The sequence below is a fragment of the Salvia miltiorrhiza genome, chromosome 5 (genome assembly GCF_028751815.1).
Source record: "Salvia miltiorrhiza cultivar Shanhuang (shh) chromosome 5, IMPLAD_Smil_shh, whole genome shotgun sequence".
Taxonomy (NCBI): Eukaryota; Viridiplantae; Streptophyta; class Magnoliopsida; order Lamiales; family Lamiaceae; genus Salvia; species Salvia miltiorrhiza.
In genome coordinates this window covers 4,705,728-4,728,839 of record NC_080391.1, presented here as the reverse complement: position 1 = coordinate 4,728,839, position 23,112 = coordinate 4,705,728, and the positions used below count along the sequence as shown (strand labels likewise).

The window sequence follows — 23,112 nt, the reverse complement described above, 5'->3', positions numbered from 1 at the left end:
GTGTGTCCAATCAAGCACCATCACAAAATCAGCAATGGCCATATCAAATACTCATTTTTTTGGAGTGAATTGAAGAATTCTTAACAAACTAAAGCACCCTTCAACAAATTAACGAATATGGAAATGAAAAAGGGGGGAATGGAAGTCAAGGATTAATGGTCATTGAACAACTGAAATGGCCTCCTGTTCACGGAGAGGCGTCGGTCAGCGACTTGATTAGGAGCTCCACGAGCTCACTCTTTTTGAGTTTGGAATAACCCTTGATCCCTTTGGATTTGGCAACTTCTTTTAGCTGAGGAAGTTTCATCTCCGCCAACTTCATGGTTTGATGATCACTGTCGTCGTCTATTGATTCTGATATTTCATTTGTCAGCTCAGTGGGTGTCGCTGGTATTGTTTCATTTCCCGACTGAACTTGTTCTCTAGGGCTCGACAGAGAGGGTATCGGAGACCTCCGGGTGAAACTTGATGGCGGCCTTGTTGATATATGCTCTGCAGCACTCTCCTCCTTCAGAGATTCCTTTTGAGTGTCAAGGAACTTATCACCTTTCTTGCCAACAGATTTCCCTTCAGATAAATCAAGATTTCCAAGTAGATGATGGTGACAATCCACATAATTAACATCACAAATCTGATTATTGGCACGAACCCTATATTCTCTCTGCTAAAAAAGTATATATCAGCCTAACCTTTACGTTGTGTTCTTGATTGATGAAGAACTTCGAGAATTGATTCAGCCGAGGGTGAGGGCTTATCTTCAACAGTCTTGGAAGTTCTCTTCTTGGGATTTACAGTCTCCCCTTTGGAGATAGAGGATTGTATTCGCTTAAAGAGGGCTAGGATTTCTTCCTTGTTAGGCGACAGAGATGATTTACCCTCAAAAGACTGAGCAGTATCATCTGCCCCCTCTGTTTTAGGTGCCCTTCCCGAATAAGGGTTCTTTTTATGCCTCCCTTTCTTTCCATCGTCAGCTCTTACGCTCAATACCAAAGATCGATCAGATATTTCTGCCAAATTGAACAAGCTGCATCAAGAAATGATACCTCAGTTTGGTGTTGTAAGCAGATTCACATGAAAGTGCTAACGAATATACATACATTAGCAAAATTGGTAAGAGATTCACAGTTCTATTGAAGTCCCCAAGTGCAAATCATAACCAGGGCAAAAACAAGAGATTGATGCAAGTGCTATACCTAGTAAACTATGCTATATGCTACATTGACTATTCACCAAGTGTAAACTATGAATTTATGGAGTAAAAACTATATCCACCTATCAGGAGCATTACCCTATATTACTAAAATGCAGTGCTTTGATAATGTAATGACCTAATGCACCAAATTCCTTGAGATTGATAACTCTTGGGCAGTATGAAACGGGATTTGCAGAAATGAAGGCCGTTTGGCCAGCAGATTGAGGGGTTCTTCACCAAAACTAGTACTAAAATTTTCGTTATCTTCCAACGTAAAACCTAAAGGAGCGTACTACCACCCAAATGAATTAGCAACACAGCCAACGAATACCTACTGCAATTTGCCAAAGAACGAGACTACACAGCGGCGAATTAACGTAATCGAAAATTAGGGCATACAAATAACGGAAGAGATAAGCCGAGATTATACCTCTAATCGGAAAATATGGTTTCCGGAATGCAGAGACGGATGGAAATTGAAGAACGGAATGCGGATAGAGAAGGCATGCTCCCATATTTTGTGGTGAAATCGATCGACGATGTTTGTCGCAAAGAATAAAATGCAAACTCTAAAATTCACGTACGCCACATCTACCACAAGCTGTACGTGGATGAGTATATCATGTCCAGTTCCCCACGCTCCAAATTCGCGTATGCTGCACGCGCCACAACCTAATTGGGAGAGCTAGATTTTAATAAGGCTGCGTTTACTTTGATGGATAAATTTATCCATGGAAAATGATGGATAACACAAAATTTATGTCTTTACATGCCTCCTTCATTTTCCAACGTTTGACACAAAACAGATGTTCGCTATTTTTCCTTCCTTATTTTCACTTCAAGGATGAATAATATTATCCATCTATTTTTGGTGTGATAATATTATTCATCCTTGAAGTGAAAATAAGAAAGGAAAAATGGTAAGCATCTCTTTTGTGTCAAATGTTGGAAAAGGAAGGAGATATTTAAAGACATAAATTTATGTTATCAATCATTTTCCATGGATAAATTTATCCATCAAAGTAAACGCAGCCTAAGGAAAAAAAAAATCATTTTATCCACATTCCGCATCTACTTAAAAAGAGTCATCATACTTTTGATTAACTAAAAGCTCAAAAACATGCATTTCTTAATTATTTTATGTGTTGGCTGACAAAGATACACAATCTTTGCAAAAAAATTAAATGACGTTGAATCCATTATTAATCTATGAAAGTCCCTCAACTCATGTTATTGAAGTCAAGCAGTGTTGAAAAGCATTAAATCTAACCAAAAATCCAAGTAAAAGTCATAATCAAGATGAAAGTAGGGGAAGGAATCCTGCTGATTGTTTTCTCAACTGTGGTCCAATAATAACAACAATTTCTTGCATAGTTGCATAGCTTATGGTGTGTTACAGTTGGTATTTTTGAAGCAGAGATGTTGAAATGAAGGCTCAGTTTCGGCAAACTCAAATGCAGGTGTTGATTAATTAATTACTCATACATTTCCCCAAAAATCACACTTCCAAATCTTAATGAACTAGCTTATATTGCCAAATCTGGTGCTTTCCTCATCTACTCGTAGTAAAGTTCCAAAATTAAGTCAAAAAAATAAACTTGATATATATCTATATATGTTTACATGCATGTGACTTGTGAGCTTCCTTATTCCTCAAGGTTTCTCGTTCTTATTTCCGTGGCTTTTACCTTATTCACTTAATTATGATGAAATAAACCATTTAATATAGAAGAAGATAACTAGAGATATAGTTATTCTCACATAGACTATATATATTGGAAGCTCGAAGTTGAAGTTTCGTTACACATCAAAGTGCACATTTTAGGTGTAGTTTGGGTTCCCTTTATGAACATTTAAGTGATGAATTTTATGTGCATGAAAAGATAGGTTTAAGATTCAATTATTAGTGTCGCCCAACTTGAAAAAAAGAAGAGGATGGATTTGGGAAGTGAAATTAGGTGGCAAACTTGACTTTCCAGGCAAAATACAATGATGTTTCCTTGCAAAAAGATTAAATTGATTTGGGTGGCCCAACATCCCAAGTGGCAAATGGACCACATGATTATTGGGTATAATCATCTGTTTAATTGTATGATATCAGCCACTTAATCACTTGTTACTTACCTGGCATGAGTGGCATCTCTCTCTCTCTCTCATGCACCCACACATAAAGGATAACATTAATCAAAAGAAATTAGACAACAATTAGATCTCTGCATCTGTTCATGGTTGAATTTTCTGAGATCCCCAAAATACTGTCTCAGAAAGAGACAAGAAATTTTCTAAATTAATGAAACCTAATTGTATTTTCAGGATGGTTCGGCTAAGAGACATGGAATTTCCGGAATGATTCAATTCGCTATCAACATTTGGAAAATTGGATATTTCCAATTTTTTTCAACAAAACACTCTGCACAATATCACAAACACATCATCATCTGGATTAGCAAAATTTCTTGCGACCAAGAATAAATCCTTTGCATATCTCAATTGGGCTAATTTGATGTTCCATACACAGCAAAATCGGTTCTATATTTAGTTTTTCAACTTCATATAGTTAGTTACAAGCTCTAGAATTGTGCCAAATAAAGGAGGAGCAAAAAGTATACACTTCATTTAAGACTTCGAACCCTCAATTTGGATCCTCTTTCCTGAGATTCTGTGAGTCCACGTTTAATAAATTCATTATTTTAATAATAGTATTCATTATAAATATAAATATTATTTTAATAAAATAATTCATAAATACTAAAGTTTGAAGCTTAAGAAATTACATATCATCCCCTAAAAACAAACATATCCTAGTTTTGAAATCATCAACTGTAGTATTTGGTAAAAGTTCAAAATGCAAAAAAATAATGAGATATCTAATCGGATATATTTAATCCTAATGCATAACTGTAAAATCAAATTAAAATACAAGAACTCGAAATCAAAAAAGTGGGGCAATATTCCACGTGCTAACAGGTAAGGTTTGATATGTAAAATTAAATAAGAAGCAAGATAGATATGATTCTTTAGAGAGTTATTTGAGTGAAGTTATAGATAAATGAATTCATGCCCTATCCATTAAAGACATGAAGAAAAGTCTTGAAGGAAAAACCTCATCATAAAGCCATACACACCTTCATCAAGGGTTGGGGGAATGCAACACTTTGGCTCCAAACTTGATAAACCATAAACAATGAGAATCATATGCCAACTTGCAATGAAATAATATGTAAATAAAAAACATAAATGCTTTGAAAATAACACTAAATTTAAGAATACGAAATACTAATCCTTTTCAAGCTGAGCCTCCAACTAAAGTGTCAACTGATTTGAGGCATATTTTCAATTAGATAGACAGAGAGAGAGAACATTTGTTGAAAGAGAAACAGATTCAGAGTAAAAAAGTCAACAAAATAATTAAATTAAAAATCTTATTGCCCAAATCAAAATAAGAACACTTTTAATTTCCCAAAATTAAAATGGGAACACTTCCTTTTCAGAAATTCAATGAATCAGATGAACCAGTTCAAAAAATATGAAAAAAAATAAAGAAAAGGCCGAGATCAAAGTAAGAAAATCAAAGGCTGAAGTCTGCAAAAGATGCAGCAAAAGTAGATTCTTGCATCTAAACATAAAACAAAGTTGAAGAGGAATACTACTCCTATTTTAAAGTAAGCTCTCAGCAGCATTAAAAAGTGATAATTAGCCACTTTTTTTTTTAATCTTTTTTTCCTTTTTCACTCTTCTCCACATCACAAGTAAATGTCGGAGCAGATATCAGTCTTTCTGCTCAAAGCAATAAATTAAGAAAAAAGTAGTCAACAGAATCACACACAAAAGAATCATCCCTCTCTCTTTCTCGAAATTCTTTTCACCAAAATAAATCATAGAAACAAACTCAATAAACTCATCTTTTGAAGGTCACAATAATTCCCCCTAACCTAATCAACCAAGAAAAGAATTCAATTTCATTTACAGCATTTAGATAAAAGAACCAAGAAAACAATCAAAAACACAATGGCAGAAAGCCCAATTGCAACACCAAGAACAACCTTACTGGGCCCATTGTGATGCTTCTTTTCCAACACATTGTCATCATCATAATCGTCGTCGGAGCCATCACTCGAATCATCGGCCGCCGAATTCTTCGCCGGCGGCGGCGACAGCGGCAGCCCGTGTTTATCACAGGCAGCGATCCCAAGCTTCACCTTCGACCCCAAAACCGTGTGATTGTAACAAAGATTGGAGTTTGCACCCACCTTGAACACCTCCAATCTCTTTATAAACGTCGCATTGAAAGGCAAGACGCCATGGAAGCTGTTGCTCGCGAGATTCAAGTACTTCAGCTTCTTCATGTCTCTGATGAAATTGGGTATCGTCCCATTCAGCTGATTGGAGCTCAGATCAAGATGCGTCAGCGCCGGCAATGCAGCTAAGGATTCCGGAATCGGCCCAGATAGCGAATTCGACGCGAGAGAAAGATTCTGCAAGGAGCTCAAGTCGCCAATGGTGGTCGGAATCGTTTCGTTGAGGGAATTGGAAGAGAGATTCAGATGCACGAGATTCTCGAGGCGGGTGAGAGAAATGGGTATCTTTCCCCTGAGATGATTGGCGGATAAATCGACGAAGGTGAGGTTGGGATGCCAGTGTTTGGGGAGATAGCCGGAGAGATTGGTGTGCGAGAGAGTGACGGAATGCAAGAATTTCATGCCGCCGAGGATGATTGTGGGGCCGCTGGCGGTGACGCCGACGTGCGACACGGTGAGGTCGGTGACATTCTGCAGGCGGCTGAGCCAGACGCCGGTGAGTTTCTCGAGGCTGTTGATGCAGGTGAAGCTGTGGAGATTCGAGGTGAGCTCGGCGGGGAATCTGATGGGCGTGACGGGGCAGTTGACGAAGCTGAGGGATGTGAGGGTGGAGAGGGATTTGAGGGCGGTGAGGGAGAGGGCCACGTCTTCGGAGCAGTTGGAGAGGGTGAGGGAGAGGAGGTGGCGGAAGGGGGCGGAGGAGTCGCAGGATGCGGCGGCGGAGTGCGGCGGCGATGGGGAGCAGGGGTCTTTGGAGGTGGGGATGTTGAGGGATTGGAGTGCTCGGAGCTGTTTGGGGTCGAGGGTTGAGGAGGAAATGGGGGAGGATCGGGAGGGGGGTTTCGGGGTAGGGGTGGAGGAGGGGGTGGGGGCGGACGGCGACGAGGTGGGGGGCATTGCGGCGGTGGCGTGGTGGAGGAGGAGGAGGAAGATGAGGAGGGGAGAAGGATCTGGTGCAATTTTTGCCATTGTAATAAAAGATTTAGTTTGTGAGTTCGGACAATTTTTGTCGAGTTTTATGTTGTAGGGGTGAGTGAGTGAGTGAGAGTGAGTGACAGTTGGTGTGATATAATAATAGCCTTGGATTTGTCTATATTTACATAACTGTACTGTTTTTAAAAGGAAAATTTACATAACTATGCTAAACTAACACAAATAATGGACTGGGAGACAAAATTTTGCAAGGCAAAGTATCTATTTTTGAGTTTTCGTTATTGTTAGTTTAGTGATTTTAATAGGAGATAGTGAAAAGGTAATAAAAAAATTTTAGTTAAACAAAGATGCTCCATTGATAATATGAAGAAAAATTGTAAGTACATATATAGGTCGTAAAATTTACTTCATAATGAAGCAAGCATCCTACGAACAACAAGAACGATTATTAAAATTGATTAGAAATCCAATGCAAGTATGTCACTTTCCGAAGTCTCATATCTAAACCAAAGGATTGTAATTTTGAATTGTAAAGTGTTGGTTCCAATCAAAAGGTTAATAGTCTTAGATGATAGTGATCGGATATATTCCAAATAGATTTTGTGAGAGTATTAAGTGTAATTCGTTAAGTTACTATTTTTAACTAGTATTATATTAATCCTGCGATGCACGTAATGAACTTTTATTAATAGAACTTATTATTGAATAAATGATAATAATTCGCTATAATATAAAAGTTCATCTATAATATATAAAAATTAAACAATGCACCAATAAATAATAATAGCAAGTACTCCAAATCCATCACCATAGAATTTTGACTACTCGTGTGCATATTAAATGTGCTGCATGTGTTATTTTACATTTATTTTTGGTAGATGATTCGTCCTAAAATTATCAAGTAAAATAATATGACAATTATATTAATATCTTATAGAGTTTAGGTATCGAACTCCAATTTAATATCAACAATAGCCTCACAAAATGATAGAGATATAAAGAAAATGGAACAAAATGTCAATTATATATCAATGAAATATTTGTTGGACAATAATTCATGAAAAATCTATTGGATGATAGTATGTGTCTTTTGGAGGGAAAATGGTACAATTATAATTCTTACCAACATTTAGTTTTTATATATGTTATAGATTTAATGTATGATCATTTACTACAGTTAATTGATCAATCAATAACTAAAACTTTTTGTTGACTACTAAGTCACCTATATATTGATCTAGATTTCACTGGAAAGGTTTCACAAAAACGTTTAGCTAAATTAGGAAATTTCTAAGTACAGCAGTTGATTAATCACATACAGATAGGTCATAGTCTTCGTTTTCTAATCATTTTTTTTATTCAATTTAGTTAAACAAACTTGTATGATGTTTATGATTGTCGATAATCTAATCAAACACCAATGTTGATAACTTGGTTTATTTTTTAATTACTAATTTCAAATATTACCAAATTTTTATTACTACATTTGAAATAATACACTCAGTTTATATCTCAACACTGAATAAAATTAGTATTTTATGTATTTGAAAAGATAATTAATGGATACATAAAGAGTTTATATCTCAACAACTTATTAAATTATATTTTATGTAGTTGAAAAGATATATGAATACATAAATTTCTTTATGTATGCACGTACTTTAGTTACTCCTATATATAAATGAATTTTGTAACTTTTTTCTGGAAAACAACTGAATATGCCTAAAATCTAGTTACAGAACGGAGTCATGTTATTTGGCCTCGATATGACTAGTAATAACTCTGGTTTAAATAAAAATCGATTCATTTTAAATTGTTTTAGTAAAATAATTAATTCATCTAAATGTATAACTTTTTTTTATGACTGTTATGTGTTTGACTAATAGTTACATTCTATTTCTAGAATTTATAGTAAAAGAATTATTATATAAAAGCATTTGAGCATTATACAGAATTTCCTTTTTTCTGTTCATTTCATATTTATTAAACTATCTCTTTTAATCGGTTATAATGTGATCGCAAAATTTTATTGTAAAGAATAAGAATAAGAATAAGAAACTACATAAAACCGCAATTTTGGAATGTTTACAGAAACTTACCTTCTGTAAGAGGAAGAAAGTATTAACAAAATCTATATCAATTCATTTTTTTTTCTAAAGACACACACCTCAAACACTCGCTGTAGGTCAATGATTAGTCAAAACGCAAGTTCCAAGACCGATCGAGCCTACAAAAGAAAAAGAGTGCTCTTAAAACTAAATCGTTAAAATTAGGAAAAAGGGCAATTTAAAACAAAGGGTGGTTATTTAACTATAAATACACAAATTATGAATTAACTTTTGAATTGTACATGTACACGAATTTTAATTTTAATATAATAATATGTAATTTTTTTATTTGTTACTCCTTTAAATTTGACGTGAAAATTTGAACCATTCCTTTAAATTTGACGTGGAAATTCTAATTGACGAGACACGTGTTGATGTTAACGCAACATTCCTTAAATATTAATTAGAGATCAATTAATTAATTATTTCTCAAATTTCATTCCCTAAATTTCAATCTTCATTTCTTTATCGAGACTCTTCGGCCCGATTAAGGCTATTAGAGCATCCACAATGGTGGTGTCTTAGAGGGGTGTCTTAGGAGTGGGCCCCACCTAAGACACAAATGCATTGTGTCTTAGGTGGGTGCTTAGATCCTCATTTCCACAAAATTCATATTTCTACACTTTTATTTTTAAAATTCAAATTTCATTAAAATTAAAACTCTACATTACAATAATTTAAATAAAATTAAAAGCATAATTAAAATACACTAATAAAATAAAAAAAAAATATAATTTCCTAATTTAAATAAGCCCTCGACGCTTGAGCACTTCTTGGACTAGGTGGTTGTGCAAAGCCAATTGTGCATCCGTCATACCCGTCGTATCCTTGTTCAAGAGCTTCATATCCATCTCCTCCCGTTTCATCTCGGCTTGCATTTTTTTGGCGTGGGCGATTTCCCCCGTTTTGAGAGCATGCTCCTTCATGCTTTCGGCCACCTTCTCGAGGGCGTCGGAGAACGCCGATCCTCCTCCCGAAGACCCTTCTCCCTTCTTCGCCTTGCCCTTGTCTCGCTTTGCCGCTTTTTGGCCTTGGGGTCTCGCCGTGACACTCGTCTCCGAAGAAGTAGTGGTTGCTCCACCATCGGAGCCCTTCAACTTTTTGGTGGAGTGGACATCCCCGGCTTGCGACGTGAACCTTTGGCAGTCACGAAGCACTTTCCAAGCTTTGACGTAGGAGAATTGCTTCTTGAAATTCGCCTCGAACATCGTTTGGGCTTGTTGGAAGATTTGATCGTCGCTCATACCACTCCCCCAATTCTCCTTGCAAGTGTTGTAGAAGCCCTCGAAGAATTTTGTCTCCTTTTGGACACGGGCGAAGTGGGACTTGAGATGATCCGGCTTTCGCGGCGGCGCTCCCGACGTATTGAGCGCGTTGAACTTCTCGGCGATTGCTCCCCAATATTGGAGCAACTTTTGGGAGGTCCCCAAAATAGGATTGTGGGTTGCCTCCGCTCACAACATTGCCACGAGCTCGGACTCCTCGCTAGAATATGCAGAGCGGGTGCCCTTGGCTTTCGGCTTCGCCTCATCCGGCTCTTCTTGAACGTTGGCGTTCGCCGCCGGCGTAGGAACATTTCCCGTAGCCAAGACATTCGAGGCTTGTGAAAATGGAGCAAACCCCATCATTGGAACCCTCGATCCGCCTTGTTGCTCCATGTATTCATCGAATTCACGATCCATCTTTGGAAATGTAGAAGAGAGAATTTTTTTTGGGAGAGAATTGTAGTTGAAGATGTTGGTGAATTTGAAAGAATTAAAGGAAGAGTGATATTTATAGAAGGGGAAAAAAGGAAAAATAAAATAAAAAATCAAAAAAGCCGTTGAATTTGCAACGGTCGTTTTTTTTTAAAGAAAATTTGGAAACGGTCGAATTTTGAAATAATAGCCGATTTTTGTATTTTTTTTAAAATTAGACGCGTCCTATCTCTTCTCCTCTCTCGCCCCGTGTTGAACGTTCGACCCCGCCTCGCATCTGGGCGCCCCTCCAGCGCGCAGCCGCCTCCTTTGCCCCGGATCGACACCGCCCTCGCTACTGGCGCTGTGGATGCTCTTAGAAGAGCAACTAAGGTCTACTCACTTGAGCTCACACATTATCGCAATGCATCTTCATGTAGAGGCACACTTCATAACGAACGAAAACATTGAATTTATTCGCACCAACACTTCCAAAAAATTATCAAATTGTAGAATTGAACTGCTTGATGTGGGTAATCGTTCATGGTGTACGTTTTATTAAGCAGATTGGGATTGATTGTTGGACGGCAAATTCCAACTTTCCATCAACTTTTAATTTGAAAATTTTAATTTCATATAAAAATTAAAATAAATTAAAAATTTTATATATTATTATATTAAAATTAAAATTAACTATCATTTCCTCCGTCTCATTAAAAGTTATATGTATTTTATTTTGGACCGTCATTATAAATGGTATGTTTGCATAAATTGAAAACTTTAATTAAAATATTAAAAAAGTGTAGATCTTACTACTTTTAATTAATTTACATATTCTTTTTAATTTTTATGTCGAAATATTTTAAGCTACTTATCAGTGGCGGTTCTGAGGGTGTGCAAGGTGGGCGACCGCACAGGGCCCCAAAAAATTGAGGGCCCCCGATTATATATAGGTCTATAAATTTATATATACTTAAATAATTGATAAATGAATAACTTTATTAACTAGTTTAGTGGAAAGATGCTCTCTTCAAGTTATGTGAAATCTTGTTGATGGTAGGTTCAATTCTTGAGAGTTACAATTTTACATTTTTATTGCTTTGGGCCATTTTTCCTTCATTAAGTGGTGTGTGAAATTGATGATGAAAGTGTTATTAGTGATTTTGTTTAGTTATAATTTTATATTTTTATTGCTTTGGGGCTCTTTTCCTTCATTAAGTGGCGTGTGAAATTGATGATCAAAGTGTTATTAGTGATTTTGTTTCAAAATTTACAAGGAGAGCAAGTGAGCAACACTTCTCAAGTAAATGTTTTAGTTTTTACATGCTTATTATGTAATAAAATAATAATAATAATAAAAACTATCGCTCGGTAATATATATTTTTTTATTTTATATTTTTGATACATTTTTAACTATAAAAAGGGCCTGATTTTAAATTTCGCACCAGGCCTTCCGTAGGTTAGCCCCGCCCCTGCTACTTATACTAATACGAAGAGAGTAATAATTTATGTATTTGCGGTTTTGGACTTGACCTGCCAATATTCTCCATTACCATTAGAATAATTATTGAACTAAACATAAGACTGGAGACCGGAGGAGTACCTACTGTTGAGGGTCCGAAACCCCATACGCGTTACCTATATATATATATATATATATATATATATATATATATATATAGCTGGAAACAGGTAATCTCAGGTTGGAAATTTTTATTTTGTTTTATAAGAATAATGTCACGTCATTTATTACTGATAAATTGATAATTAATGTTCCCAAAACCAATGGTTAATCTACAGTTATTGCTTCACACCATCGTAACCATGATATTACGAATTACCAGTAGGGTGCACTTACTTTTTATCCCTCTAATAACAAAAAATTTATGCTTTTAAATATTTATTTTTTTATTTCACATTTTACACTAACATTATTTTTCCTTCTTTATTTTCACTTTAAGGAGGGATAATATTATGCCTCTATTTTGGTGTGATAATTTTATTCCTCCTTGAAATGAAAATAAAAAAAGAAAAATGGTGTTCGTATAAAATGTAGGATAATAAAGCAAATATTTAAAAGACATAAATTTTTATTCAATAAATCTATGCAGCCACATTGTGGCCACCCACACACTAGTATAATAAGAAAAATTTTGTTTGATTTTATTTATTTCTTAAAATAAAAATAGGATTTAGTTATTTTACTATATTATCTACATTGTACTTATTTTTTTATATTTTTTTTGCATTTTTTATTTTTAATTTATTTTTTAATAAAAATAAAAAAGTTACCAAAAAATTACAAAAAAATAATTGCAATGTAGATAATATGATAAAATAACTAAATCATATTTTTATTTTAAAAAATAAGTTAAATAAATTAAATTATTTTTTATTTAAATAAATTGTGGGTGGCCACAACTTGGCTGTTTAGCATTACTCATTTTTATTATCCCGCTAGGGATAAAAAACAAACACAATCATTCTAGGGGAAATGGAGATGCAAGAAAACTTTCAACGGCTAGACCTTCATTATTACATGCTCCATTTGCATGCTCCCAAATCAAGTAGTACTATATTCTCAGCGATCCAATTTCCTGGTATTCTCAACATTACGGCAACTTCTTCTTTTACCGGACCCATTACAAAGCTCAATAATGAATACTAGCATAACACTGAAATTCTTCCTTCAAATCCACGTCTTCACATTAAACTAGAATAAGTCTTCACATTTACAGCATCTCATTCTTTGACAAAATCAAAATCCCAAAAATCTCAACCACTATCAACTTAGGAGTTCCATTATTGCGATTTAAGTAACGAAGTTAACAATCAATGGAGATGCAGCTCTGCGCTGCAGCCGATGCATCATTGGTGGAGACGAAGGGGTCGATCTTGACCCAGATGAGAGAGAAAACAGAGGCCAGGAGCACCGACCACAACACAACAATGGTGGGAGTGCGGTTCTGCCGGCCCATCAGACCTTTAAGGAACGGATACAGATGAAGAATCACCCAGAAGGCGAAGAACACCTTCCCGAACAGCGGGCCCCACGACTCGTACCCGCTGTTGAGCGCGTCCGAGAATCCCGCCACCACCCCCACCAGGTTGATCACCAGGATCGTCGTCGGCGGGATCAGCACCGTCGTCCACTTGAACACGTACAGGTCCGCGAACTCCCCGTCGTCCGCCGCCTTCGACGTCACCGTGAAGTTGGTGTCCAGCCCCGCCAGCATCTTCAGGAACCCCTGGAACACCGCGAAGAGGTGCGCCGACACGCCCCCGATCACCCAGAACTGCTCGTTCCTCCACAGCGCCTCGATGCTCACGCCGCTCCACCGCAGCTCGATCACGCTCGTCAGGATGATCGACATGAACAGCCCTAGGAACAGCACGCTCGCCAGATTCGACAGCTGAGATCAGATCAAAACAATTAAAATCAAAATTAGGTTAGGTTTGGTTGAAAATTGAAACAGGCACAATTAAATTAGGTTAGATCAGATCAAAAATAACCGTGGGGATGATGAATTTGCCGGTGATGAGGCATATAGCAGGGAGCGTGCAGTAGGCGACGAGAGGGAGAGAGGTGAAAGGGTAAACGATGGTGTTGATGTAGGCGAGGCGCTGCAGCCATCTCAGGCGCCCGGCGCCGAAGCCGTACCAGAGAGGGCAATGTCGACTGAGGAAGATCTCCACTGATCCCAACGCCCACCGCAGAACTTGGTGCAACCTGTCGGACAAATTGATCGGCGCCGAGCCCTTGAAGGCCGGCCTCAACGGCATGCAGTAGATCGATCTCCACCCGCGGCATTGCATCTTGAATCCCGTCAATATGTCCTCCGTCACCGACCCGTAGATCCAACCTATCTCTTTCCCCCACGCAGTCTTCTCTTCATACCCGCAGCTTATCACATGGATCGCTTCTTTTATCAGCAGCGATGGATTCGCCCAGTCCGCGACTCCTCCGTTTTCCAGCAGCGTCGACTCGATGAACACCGACGACAGCCCGAAGGTTTTCTCGAAGCTCATCTGGGAGATGAGCAACGACCTCTCGTGCTCATCGTAACTGTCGATCTCTCTCAGGTTGAATATGGCGGCGTTGAGGTCTTCTCTCTTCGCATCGCGGTAAGTCTCCGCGAAATCCTTCTCCTTGGCGGGCTTCTTCCCGCGGCAGCAGCAGCAGCACGATGATGATGAAGATGAAGACTTGTTAGGCAGAGTGGGTAGATTTGAAGGGCCATAGCCGTAAAGAGCTTGTCTGTTGAAAACACATCCTGTTCCGACATAGACTGGTCCTTGAATTCCATCCAAGCCTTTCATGTTCACCTGTAAATAGCAAGTAGTGATGATTTAGTGAAGTTGGTGGTTTTAGTATTTGTGATAACAGATGGTGAAAGGGAGAGGCAATGTTACGTCGAAGAAGACAGTGTTGCGGTTGGCATATCGATCGCTCTTGTCGATGCCATCAAACCTCTGCGGGAACTGCACGTAGCAGACGTCGCGGCCTACTTGAGGATCCATGTAGAAACACATTGCCTCGCGGATAGCCTTGCTGTTGTTCACGTAGTGATCACAGTCAAGATTCAGTATGTATGGTGCGTTTGTGAGAACCGCCGAAACTCTTATCTGAAATCAACATCGACATCATCATCTCCGATGGCTCACAAATAGATAGTAAAAACAGAAAGGCATCCATTATCCATACCAGAGCATTTTCTGCACCAGCCTTCTTGTGATGCTGGTAGCCAGGTCTCTTCTCTCTCGACACATAAACCAGCCTCGGCAGCTCATTGTCGTCTGTATCGTGTGCGCCCGTGCTTCCCAGAAACACCTGAATCATGCCGGGATGATCGCGTGAGTTGTTCCCGGGCCAAGATGTTCCATCTGCCATGATCCACCCTTCGTCTGGTGTTTTCTGGGCCTTTGCTACTAAAGCATTTATCCGCACTTTATACTCTTCGTAGTCTCTCTGTGACACCAACAAGAAGAGAGGGTCATTCTCAGATAAATTTTGTCGAATGAATGAATGACAACTAATTCACTTACTTTCATGGCTCTACGCTCCTTGACAAAGGAAGGTTGGACTTTATCCTTCAAGTAGTCGATCTTCTGTGAGAAGTAAAACTCCGGGGCACGAGGCTCAATGGCGAATTTCTTGCAGAAGGGCACCCATTTCCTTGCAAAATCAGCAGTCTCTACGAGAGACTCGAAGGTAAGCATGGCTGCACCATCATCGGATACATAGCAAGACACTTTATCAACTGGATAATCCACTGCGAGGATTGAGAGGACTGTGTTTGCTGTTATCAAAGGAGGCTCCTTCAATGGATCCACTGTACTCACAAAGAAATCCACAGCAGCAAGCTCAGACGGCTCCCCCTCGCGCTCATACCTAAAACAACATCATCAGATTTTGTAATGTCGAGGTGAAGAAGAAGAAGAAGAAGAATGGAAGGTGAAAGAGAAGAGACCTAGCCGACAAGCGGTCAATGAAGGTCTCTCTATTGATGGGAGACCATTTGGGGAACTGATCGAGCACCCAAGAAAAGGCGAACCATATCTCACAGATGACAGAAGTCAGCCACAGGCCGAAGGCGCTATCAACAGGATGTGTCACGCGATATTGGAAGAAAAGGGCGAGGATGATGAGACGCATGATGATCACAACTCTGTATGATGTGAGCTGGGTTTTTGGTATAGGAATTACTTTGGAGAGTGGTTGAGAAGCATCCACTGACCTGCAAATTTTTTGTAACCATATTTATAGTAATTTAGTTTCACTAAATTGTTCATAAATGAAGCAAGTTGCAATGTGCTTACTGAGGTTTGTCATCCATTTGCTGATCAGGTGGAACTTCTGCTGCTTTTTTATCCTTTTTCGGAGCTTTGCTCTTCTTATTCTTCTTGTCTTTCCAACTTTCCACCCGATTCTTCCATATCGGATTTCCAGATTCATCCATGTATTCTTGAATATAAGAGAAGAGTAAGTTCATAAATTTCTCATCCAACAATGTGGGCAGATGGATTTTAGTTCATTATTGTTGAATCTGTTTACTCACCACTGTCTATTGTGGAAACAGTACTCACATTTCTAGCATGAACTCCAGTTTCCTGCAATATTTCTAACTCTGAGATTCCAATACACATTGTTTTTTATTTTACATCCAATTTTTATAATCACTCCATAATTTCTTTGATACTGCATGAACAAAAACATTATGATAATCTTAGCACATCATACCTGAGCAGTATGTACAATTGGAATATGATGGACAGATTCTTCAACTACAACTTCAGCCACTGCTGCACCATCTGTTCATTTAATTAATTCTAAAAAGATCAATTCTAAAAAAAATGATATCATTAAGATCAGATCTCAGAGGGAACATGCATGGAAACTGTGATAAAGTGAAACATGAGTGAAAGCAGAATAAAAAGAGTAGTACCGTGAGCATAAGGAGTGGCACAGCGGATGCAGGCGCTACGGCCTTGCTTGATTTCGTAATCGAAACAATGGTGGCAGATGGGATAATTGCATTCATTACAAGCCACAAACACTTCGCCTTTGGCGTTTAATCCCACTTGTTCACCACAAGTGTTGCATATGGGAATCCCAGATTCCATCATCTTCACTTTGCCACCTTCTGCAAATGGCTGTTCTCGCTCAGGCTGGAAATACCAGATTTCTAAGTATGGCAATATATATCAAGAATTAATATCAAGGAATGTAAATGTGGTGTTTGATGAAGATGAAATAAAATTGGGAAAGGCTGTTGAGAGGGAGCAGAGTTTGGTGGAATGAAGCTTTAGGCGGAAGCGGATGGAGAAGGGTCATCTTTTTTCTTTTTCTTTTTTCTTTTCTTTGTAATTTCTGGTGGAAAGATTTCAAAAAAATTGCGGGAATTGTAAGGCAGGTTATGGTTGGCGAGGTACATCTCAACTGACTCAACCAACGAGCCTTCAGCCTCAAGGACTCCAAATGTTGAGAATTGCAGATAGGTCCTCGTGAATTTCGGTGTTCGCAAATAGATCCCTCAAATTGATGTGAATTGCACCACGGCCTCATTTTGCGGGAATCTCGAATTACAGTAAATTTTAGATCTTTTACTTTTTCCATCTTTGCCTTTGATCCCTATTTCAGTATTTCTCATAGTTTCCCCAGTTGCAGTTTTAATTTTAGTTTTTTGTAATTGATTATGTCAATATGTTGAGTTCGTCTTTGCTTACAAGTTACAAGCATGCATTTTTCTCATTTTTCTAATTCCTATATGTCATATGTGATAATTACCATTAATTTAAATCAACTTTATTTGTATGCATTTTCAGCGTTATTACAACTTGAACTATATAGATGAAAATACAATTCATAAAACAACTCACACGACATTTGTTGGACTTGAACTAATGATCCCATATAAAAGAAAAATTTTGGTGTTTTAACTTTTAACTTTATCGCTTGAGTTAAGTCTCTTCGATGAGAATATAATTTATTATTAAATTTATTCAATTATCTAGATGTATTTACTATCAGCGTGATATAATGCTTGCTCCTCTATTTGAATGCATTGTTTAAATAAAACTATACGTAATCGATTAGTTTCTAAACCTTACTATATTCTGATTGTTGCAAAAAATGCCACTACTATGAATAATCAAATTTAGCCTAGGTATATTCATTATAATTAGGAAATAAGTTGATGCAGTTATATCCAAAATAAAACCTTATAATCTAGTAAATGACACAGAATACCATCTCATAGAGAAAGAATTATAAGTTCTAAATCCAAAATAATAGTATTATACATACTCCAAATTCAAGGTTGCCTCCACCAGTTGTAATTCTAATTATTCATAGGAACTTAGTCGCAGGTGAAATAAATAAACTTACAGCCACACAACATAAACATCACTGTGATGCAAGGCAGGCTTAATGCAGATGTCAACACACTTTAAATATCAGAGGATTCATTCATCCACTAAATGTGAGATTCTGGAAATTTACCCAACAGTATAAACCTTTACTAGTTTAGATGTGTCACAGACAACTAGATTTTCGGAATCGGATGGAGTTGTGCAGAGCCAATTCACCTGAGCAAGACAAAGATATAATCACAAAGATGCCATACTAAAGAAGGGTGAGGTCTGACAGAAGCTCAGTATACATATCAAGAACATGTAGCTCACCTTTCTGCTCAGGCTAATGCTGGAACATAGAATATCACTGCCGCCGTTACTAGTTTCACCACCATCACAAGATTTCAACCAATCCCAGACTTTTACCGACTTATCGTTTCCACCTGAAATGATGAACTTCCCTTTCTCTCCAAACATGGAAAAGCTCCTGAATAAGATATGACGATGGCAGTGAATAAAACTTCTTTTAAATCTAAGTGTGTGTGTGGAGAGAGAGTAACCAAAACCAAGGAGCTATCATAGTACAGCAGTTAGCAGTATTTCTTACACAGAGGATACTGCAGCAACATGTCCACCCATCGAGTAATCTAAATGCAGGTTTCTGTCATTTTGATCTGCGGTTGGGGGATTGCCTTTTGGTAGTGATTTAGTACCCATCTTTGACTTGGATGAATTTTTGGATTTTTGAGAAGTAAGTTCAGGCTCAAGATTAATTACATTGACAACACCATCGCCCCTAGCCACGACACAGATCTTGCCAACGCTATCCACAAAATCAAGGTCAGGAACTACTAGAGCATGGACAAAAGCTGGGTTATAGCACTGTCCTGCATTGCCTCCACTGCCTGCAAAAGTATCCGTATGAGACATTAAGAATGGAATAAAAATTACAAATACAAAAGGCATGGGATAAAAACTGTACATGCATGATAAAACAAACAGATTTACCAGACTTATTAGATTATCAAGATCCAACAATTTATCTGCGAGCAAGCTACACAATGATATAATGTAGCATCTTTGTGGCTATTGACCATGGAATTATTCAATTAACAGTTGGAGTTTAAAACAACAAAGCAATATCATGGAAGAGGAAACAGTGGCTCTGTCACCTCAACTTATAGCATTAAGCATGAAGATGATAGCAAGATAAATACGGAAAAAAGGGCCACTTTTATTAATTCAAGCTAAAGAATCTATTTTATTTTATTGTGGAAATTTGGAATCCAACTTCATACAATTACTTAAAAAGTATATATCTCATGAACAATTAAGAAATCTATTTCAAATTCAAACCAGCTACACTAAAATCAAACATATAAGATTTTTTTCATTCTTTTTTTGTTGTGTGTGGTTGGGGGGGGGGGGGGGGGGGGTACTATCACAGGAGGCAGAATAAGAGAAGCATTGTGTAGAACATATAAACAGAGAGCAAAGATGCTGATACCAAAGTCCATAATTTTGTTTGGACGCCCTCTGGAGAAGTCCCAAAGTGCAAGTTTTGAATCTAGACCACCAGTGATGACTGCAAAAACATGAAATAAAACATGCAGATAAATAAGTAGAACAGTAGAACATAGAAACAGAGAGCAAACCGCAAGACACTGATAGATAAGATTTTATCTTCAAAAAACAGAATAGCCAAACATATCATATTAATAAGGCCCACCAGATAAAGACATATCAGCAGGGGTACACTTCTCTTACATACGTAGCAAAATGGGGTACAATTGTACAAGATAGTTTTTGATTAAAAGTTACATGAAAATAATGTAGATTAATGACGTGAACTGAATAAAGCACAATCATTTAGAATCAGGTATATTATTAATAATACCTTCCCAAGATCTCCAAGGAAGGAACTGGACACTGCTGCAGATCTGAAGAAAAAAAGTTAACCACGGCCACGCATTAGAGATAGTATAGTCATCAAACAGAAACACAAGGAATTTCATAAGAAACAAACCAATGCTCTCTACCTTGGCAGACTTAAGGTCAACAGGAAAAGCTTGAAGATATCAGCAGATCTGTGAATTGATGCTTGGAAGGAAAAGAAAATGAAAATCTAATGAATTAAAACAGAATGCCCTATGGCAAACCAATGTATATTACAAAGGAAAGGATACACTCTGGTGACCAGCTCTCAATGTTTTGTATAGACATCGTTGGTGAACATCAACAATCTGCAATGAAGGCAAATGGACAAAAATAAATCTTTAAGGGGGCGTTTATTTTGCATGATTGATAAGATGCATGATTGAGTTTTTCTATCCTCTAAGACTATGATTTCTCCAAACCCAACCTTTCAATGGGATATGAATCAAGCAAAACTAGCTCAAATGATAAAAATAATCAAGGGCCTTGGGATATCCCAAAGTTCCAATCCATCTAAGTAAACAAGGGATTAACCTTACTATTTTTATCTATCAAGGCTAATCCTCAAAAGTAAACTGCCCCTAAGGCTCAAATTTCCTGGATTGATATATTTCAAATTCAAGTTCAGGTAAATCCACATGCGCCAAAAGAAAGTCTGCACAAGCCATTGTCCTTAATTTGAAAATATCCTCATCAAATTTCTGAAGGATATATTCAATCCAACAAACCTAACCATATGTCACATAAAACCAAACCTTAGCAAAAGTGCATACCTTTACATCTCCTGCATCATCTGCAGCAGCTAGAAAAGAAGATTTTGGGTGACAGGCAATCTGCACATTGTAAACGACAAACACAATTTAGAGTAATGGCAATAAATCAGTTGTAATTGTACTTTTTAATAGTGAATTGGGAGAAGATGTTAGCCAAAAAAAGTTGATCACTCCTGTCAGACTATGAAATTAATCACTGATTCCTTTTCAAGTAACAATATGCTTCCTAATCAACCAGTCAATACAGGAAAAAATAATTCATAACAGGACAAAAACATTACGGAGAAAATTTTCAAATATGAAGAAGCTTTAAGATGGCATACCTGATTTATCTCATCCTTGTTATAATTGTAACTTTCAAGTTGCTTGCACGAAGTTGTCTGACATATTGTACAGGACTGTTAGTAATAACTTTATGACATTATTTATGCAAGAAACCTTTATCAGAAAATGAAAATAAAATACTATAAATTATCAGAAAAGTGGTAAGAAACTTTGAAGCAAAATCTAACAGAATATGGATTGTGGTGATTGGTTTCTGACAAACAAATATTGATCAGACAAAGAAAACACAAATCTCATGCATGGAAATCAAGATCCAATATTGATCAGATGTCAGCAACAATAATAGCAGATGCCTGCTCATCTTTAAAAATCAATTTGCATAGGCAAACATATAAGATCTTTATCATAATCAACATCACAAAAATGTCATCACTGTGCAAAAGATATGTCTAAAAAAGGTAGACAGGATTAATCACACTTGAAATGACACACAGCACTACAGGAGTGAAACGAAAGCATACCACATGTAAATCAAAGCACTTGATTTCGTTTTCTACAGAAACATAGATGATCTCTTCATTCCCTGCAGCATGTATTATGTTACAAAACTCCCAGCATATATTTCGTTTTCACTCCAATAAATAAGATCAATTACTCTAGTTTAGGTAGTCCAAAGTAAGCCTCACATCTCATCAGATATTATGAGAAGAATATATCAAAAATCAATAATAACAAGTCTAATAGAAAACATCAAAACAAACTCTTTTTTGATAGAACTGTCAACCTCCTCCGCCACTAACAGGCTAGGACATATTCGCTTCGCTATGGCTCAGACGCAGCATAATAAGAAATTACTACAAATATACACGAACGAAGAAATGAAATAAGAAACCACCAAAAATAGGAGAAATTTCACGAACCTGGCTTAAAACATAAAGATGAAACAGGGTTCCCATCCCCCACATCCATAGAGAACAGAATATCTTTGCACCGCAAATCATACAAGCAAACGCGACCATCCTATAACGGAAAAAGTAAATTAAGAAACAAGAAAGTGCAGCACTTAAAAGTAGATGAAAAAGTTAAATCCAAAAAAATTAGAGCATGCCAGAAAATCTGAACTTAAATATGGGAACACTTGTTATTCGAGCTCAATTGAACTGTTTTTACACGCAGATGCTGAACTAGAGTGTGTTAGGAAGTGACCTCGGCGGCTGTGGCGATGAAGCCTGGTCGGACTCGGGAAGCGATGCAACAAGTGGCGGCGGCGCTGTGCCCTTTTAATCGCCTCGGCTCCGTCATATCGGCGGCGCAATGAGGAATTCGCGCTCTATAAATTATGAATAATATAAGTAGTTTGCTAAATTCCTAAACGTAATTCGTCTTTCCAATAGCGACTGTATGATAAAACAATAAAACCTAACGCTGACCACCAAACACATTTCAGTTGCTAAATCGCTCAATTGATATAATCATGCAAATTAAAAATTCATTTAAAAGTAATTATATTCGCCGTTTGAGTTGTGCCTGTCTCAAATTCATATAGTGGAATAAGTAATTCAAATATATTGAAATTTATAATATAAATTGTTACGATAATTTATTATTTGAATTTTTTTTTGTAGATATGTGTAAGGTAGTGTGTTCGGTTTTGTGAAGTAATTATGATTAAATAGGGTTTAATCTTGGTCTTCTTCTTGGAATGAGATTCAGTGTACCACATTTTATGTCTCACTTTGTGTTCCATTTTCAATTTTATTTAATTTCTTATATATATTTTCTTCAATTTCAATTTTATATGCTTTAGCTTTATTTTGTGATTATTAACTAGGGTTTATTCCATCAATTTAGGGTATATAATTATTGTTTATCATTTAATTTTACTTTTATTAACTAATAATATGTTGATAAATTCAAAGTGATGGTATATACTTTTTTCTTTTGAGATAATTCTTCCATTGAGTTATTGTCTTATTGATGAACCCACTCGTCCATTTTCTTATAAATATATTTTCACGTTACCTGTAATATAATCAGATTTTTTTAGTGGAGTGAGC

General features: G+C 37.1%; 4 protein-coding genes across 5 annotated transcripts in view; all 4 read right to left on the bottom strand.

The window, feature by feature from the left end:
- The window catches only part of LOC130985259 (uncharacterized), a 920,555-nt gene that overhangs the window by 91,820 nt on the left and 805,623 nt on the right, over positions 1–23,112 (bottom strand). The window lies entirely within an intron of this gene.
- LOC130985320 (SAP-like protein BP-73) lies at positions 36–1,887 on the bottom strand. Its single transcript, XM_057908246.1, has 3 exons — positions 1,623–1,887; positions 690–1,007; positions 36–567 (listed from the first exon to the last, which is right to left on the bottom strand). Exons 1-3 carry the CDS (start codon positions 1,705–1,707, stop codon positions 188–190), a joined length of 783 nt encoding a protein of 260 aa, XP_057764229.1. The 5' UTR covers positions 1,708–1,887; the 3' UTR covers positions 36–187.
- LOC130985271 (receptor-like protein 51) lies at positions 5,039–6,524 on the bottom strand. The gene has a single exon (XM_057908170.1). It carries the CDS (start codon positions 6,457–6,459, stop codon positions 5,152–5,154), a length of 1,308 nt encoding a protein of 435 aa, XP_057764153.1. The 5' UTR covers positions 6,460–6,524; the 3' UTR covers positions 5,039–5,151.
- LOC131024811 (cellulose synthase A catalytic subunit 8 [UDP-forming]) lies at positions 12,893–22,561 on the bottom strand. Its single transcript, XM_057954347.1, has 21 exons — positions 22,262–22,561; positions 21,976–22,075; positions 21,577–21,638; positions 21,094–21,150; positions 20,771–20,830; positions 20,249–20,305; positions 19,960–20,002; positions 19,570–19,647; positions 18,670–18,967; positions 18,393–18,549; positions 18,211–18,296; positions 16,655–16,911; positions 16,450–16,520; positions 16,268–16,319; positions 16,029–16,173; positions 15,680–15,946; positions 15,255–15,600; positions 14,914–15,177; positions 14,622–14,834; positions 13,722–14,534; positions 12,893–13,621 (listed from the first exon to the last, which is right to left on the bottom strand). The coding sequence occupies exons 1-21, from the start codon at positions 22,355–22,357 to the stop codon at positions 13,034–13,036; spliced, it is 4,110 nt and encodes a 1,369-aa protein (XP_057810330.1). The 5' UTR covers positions 22,358–22,561; the 3' UTR covers positions 12,893–13,033.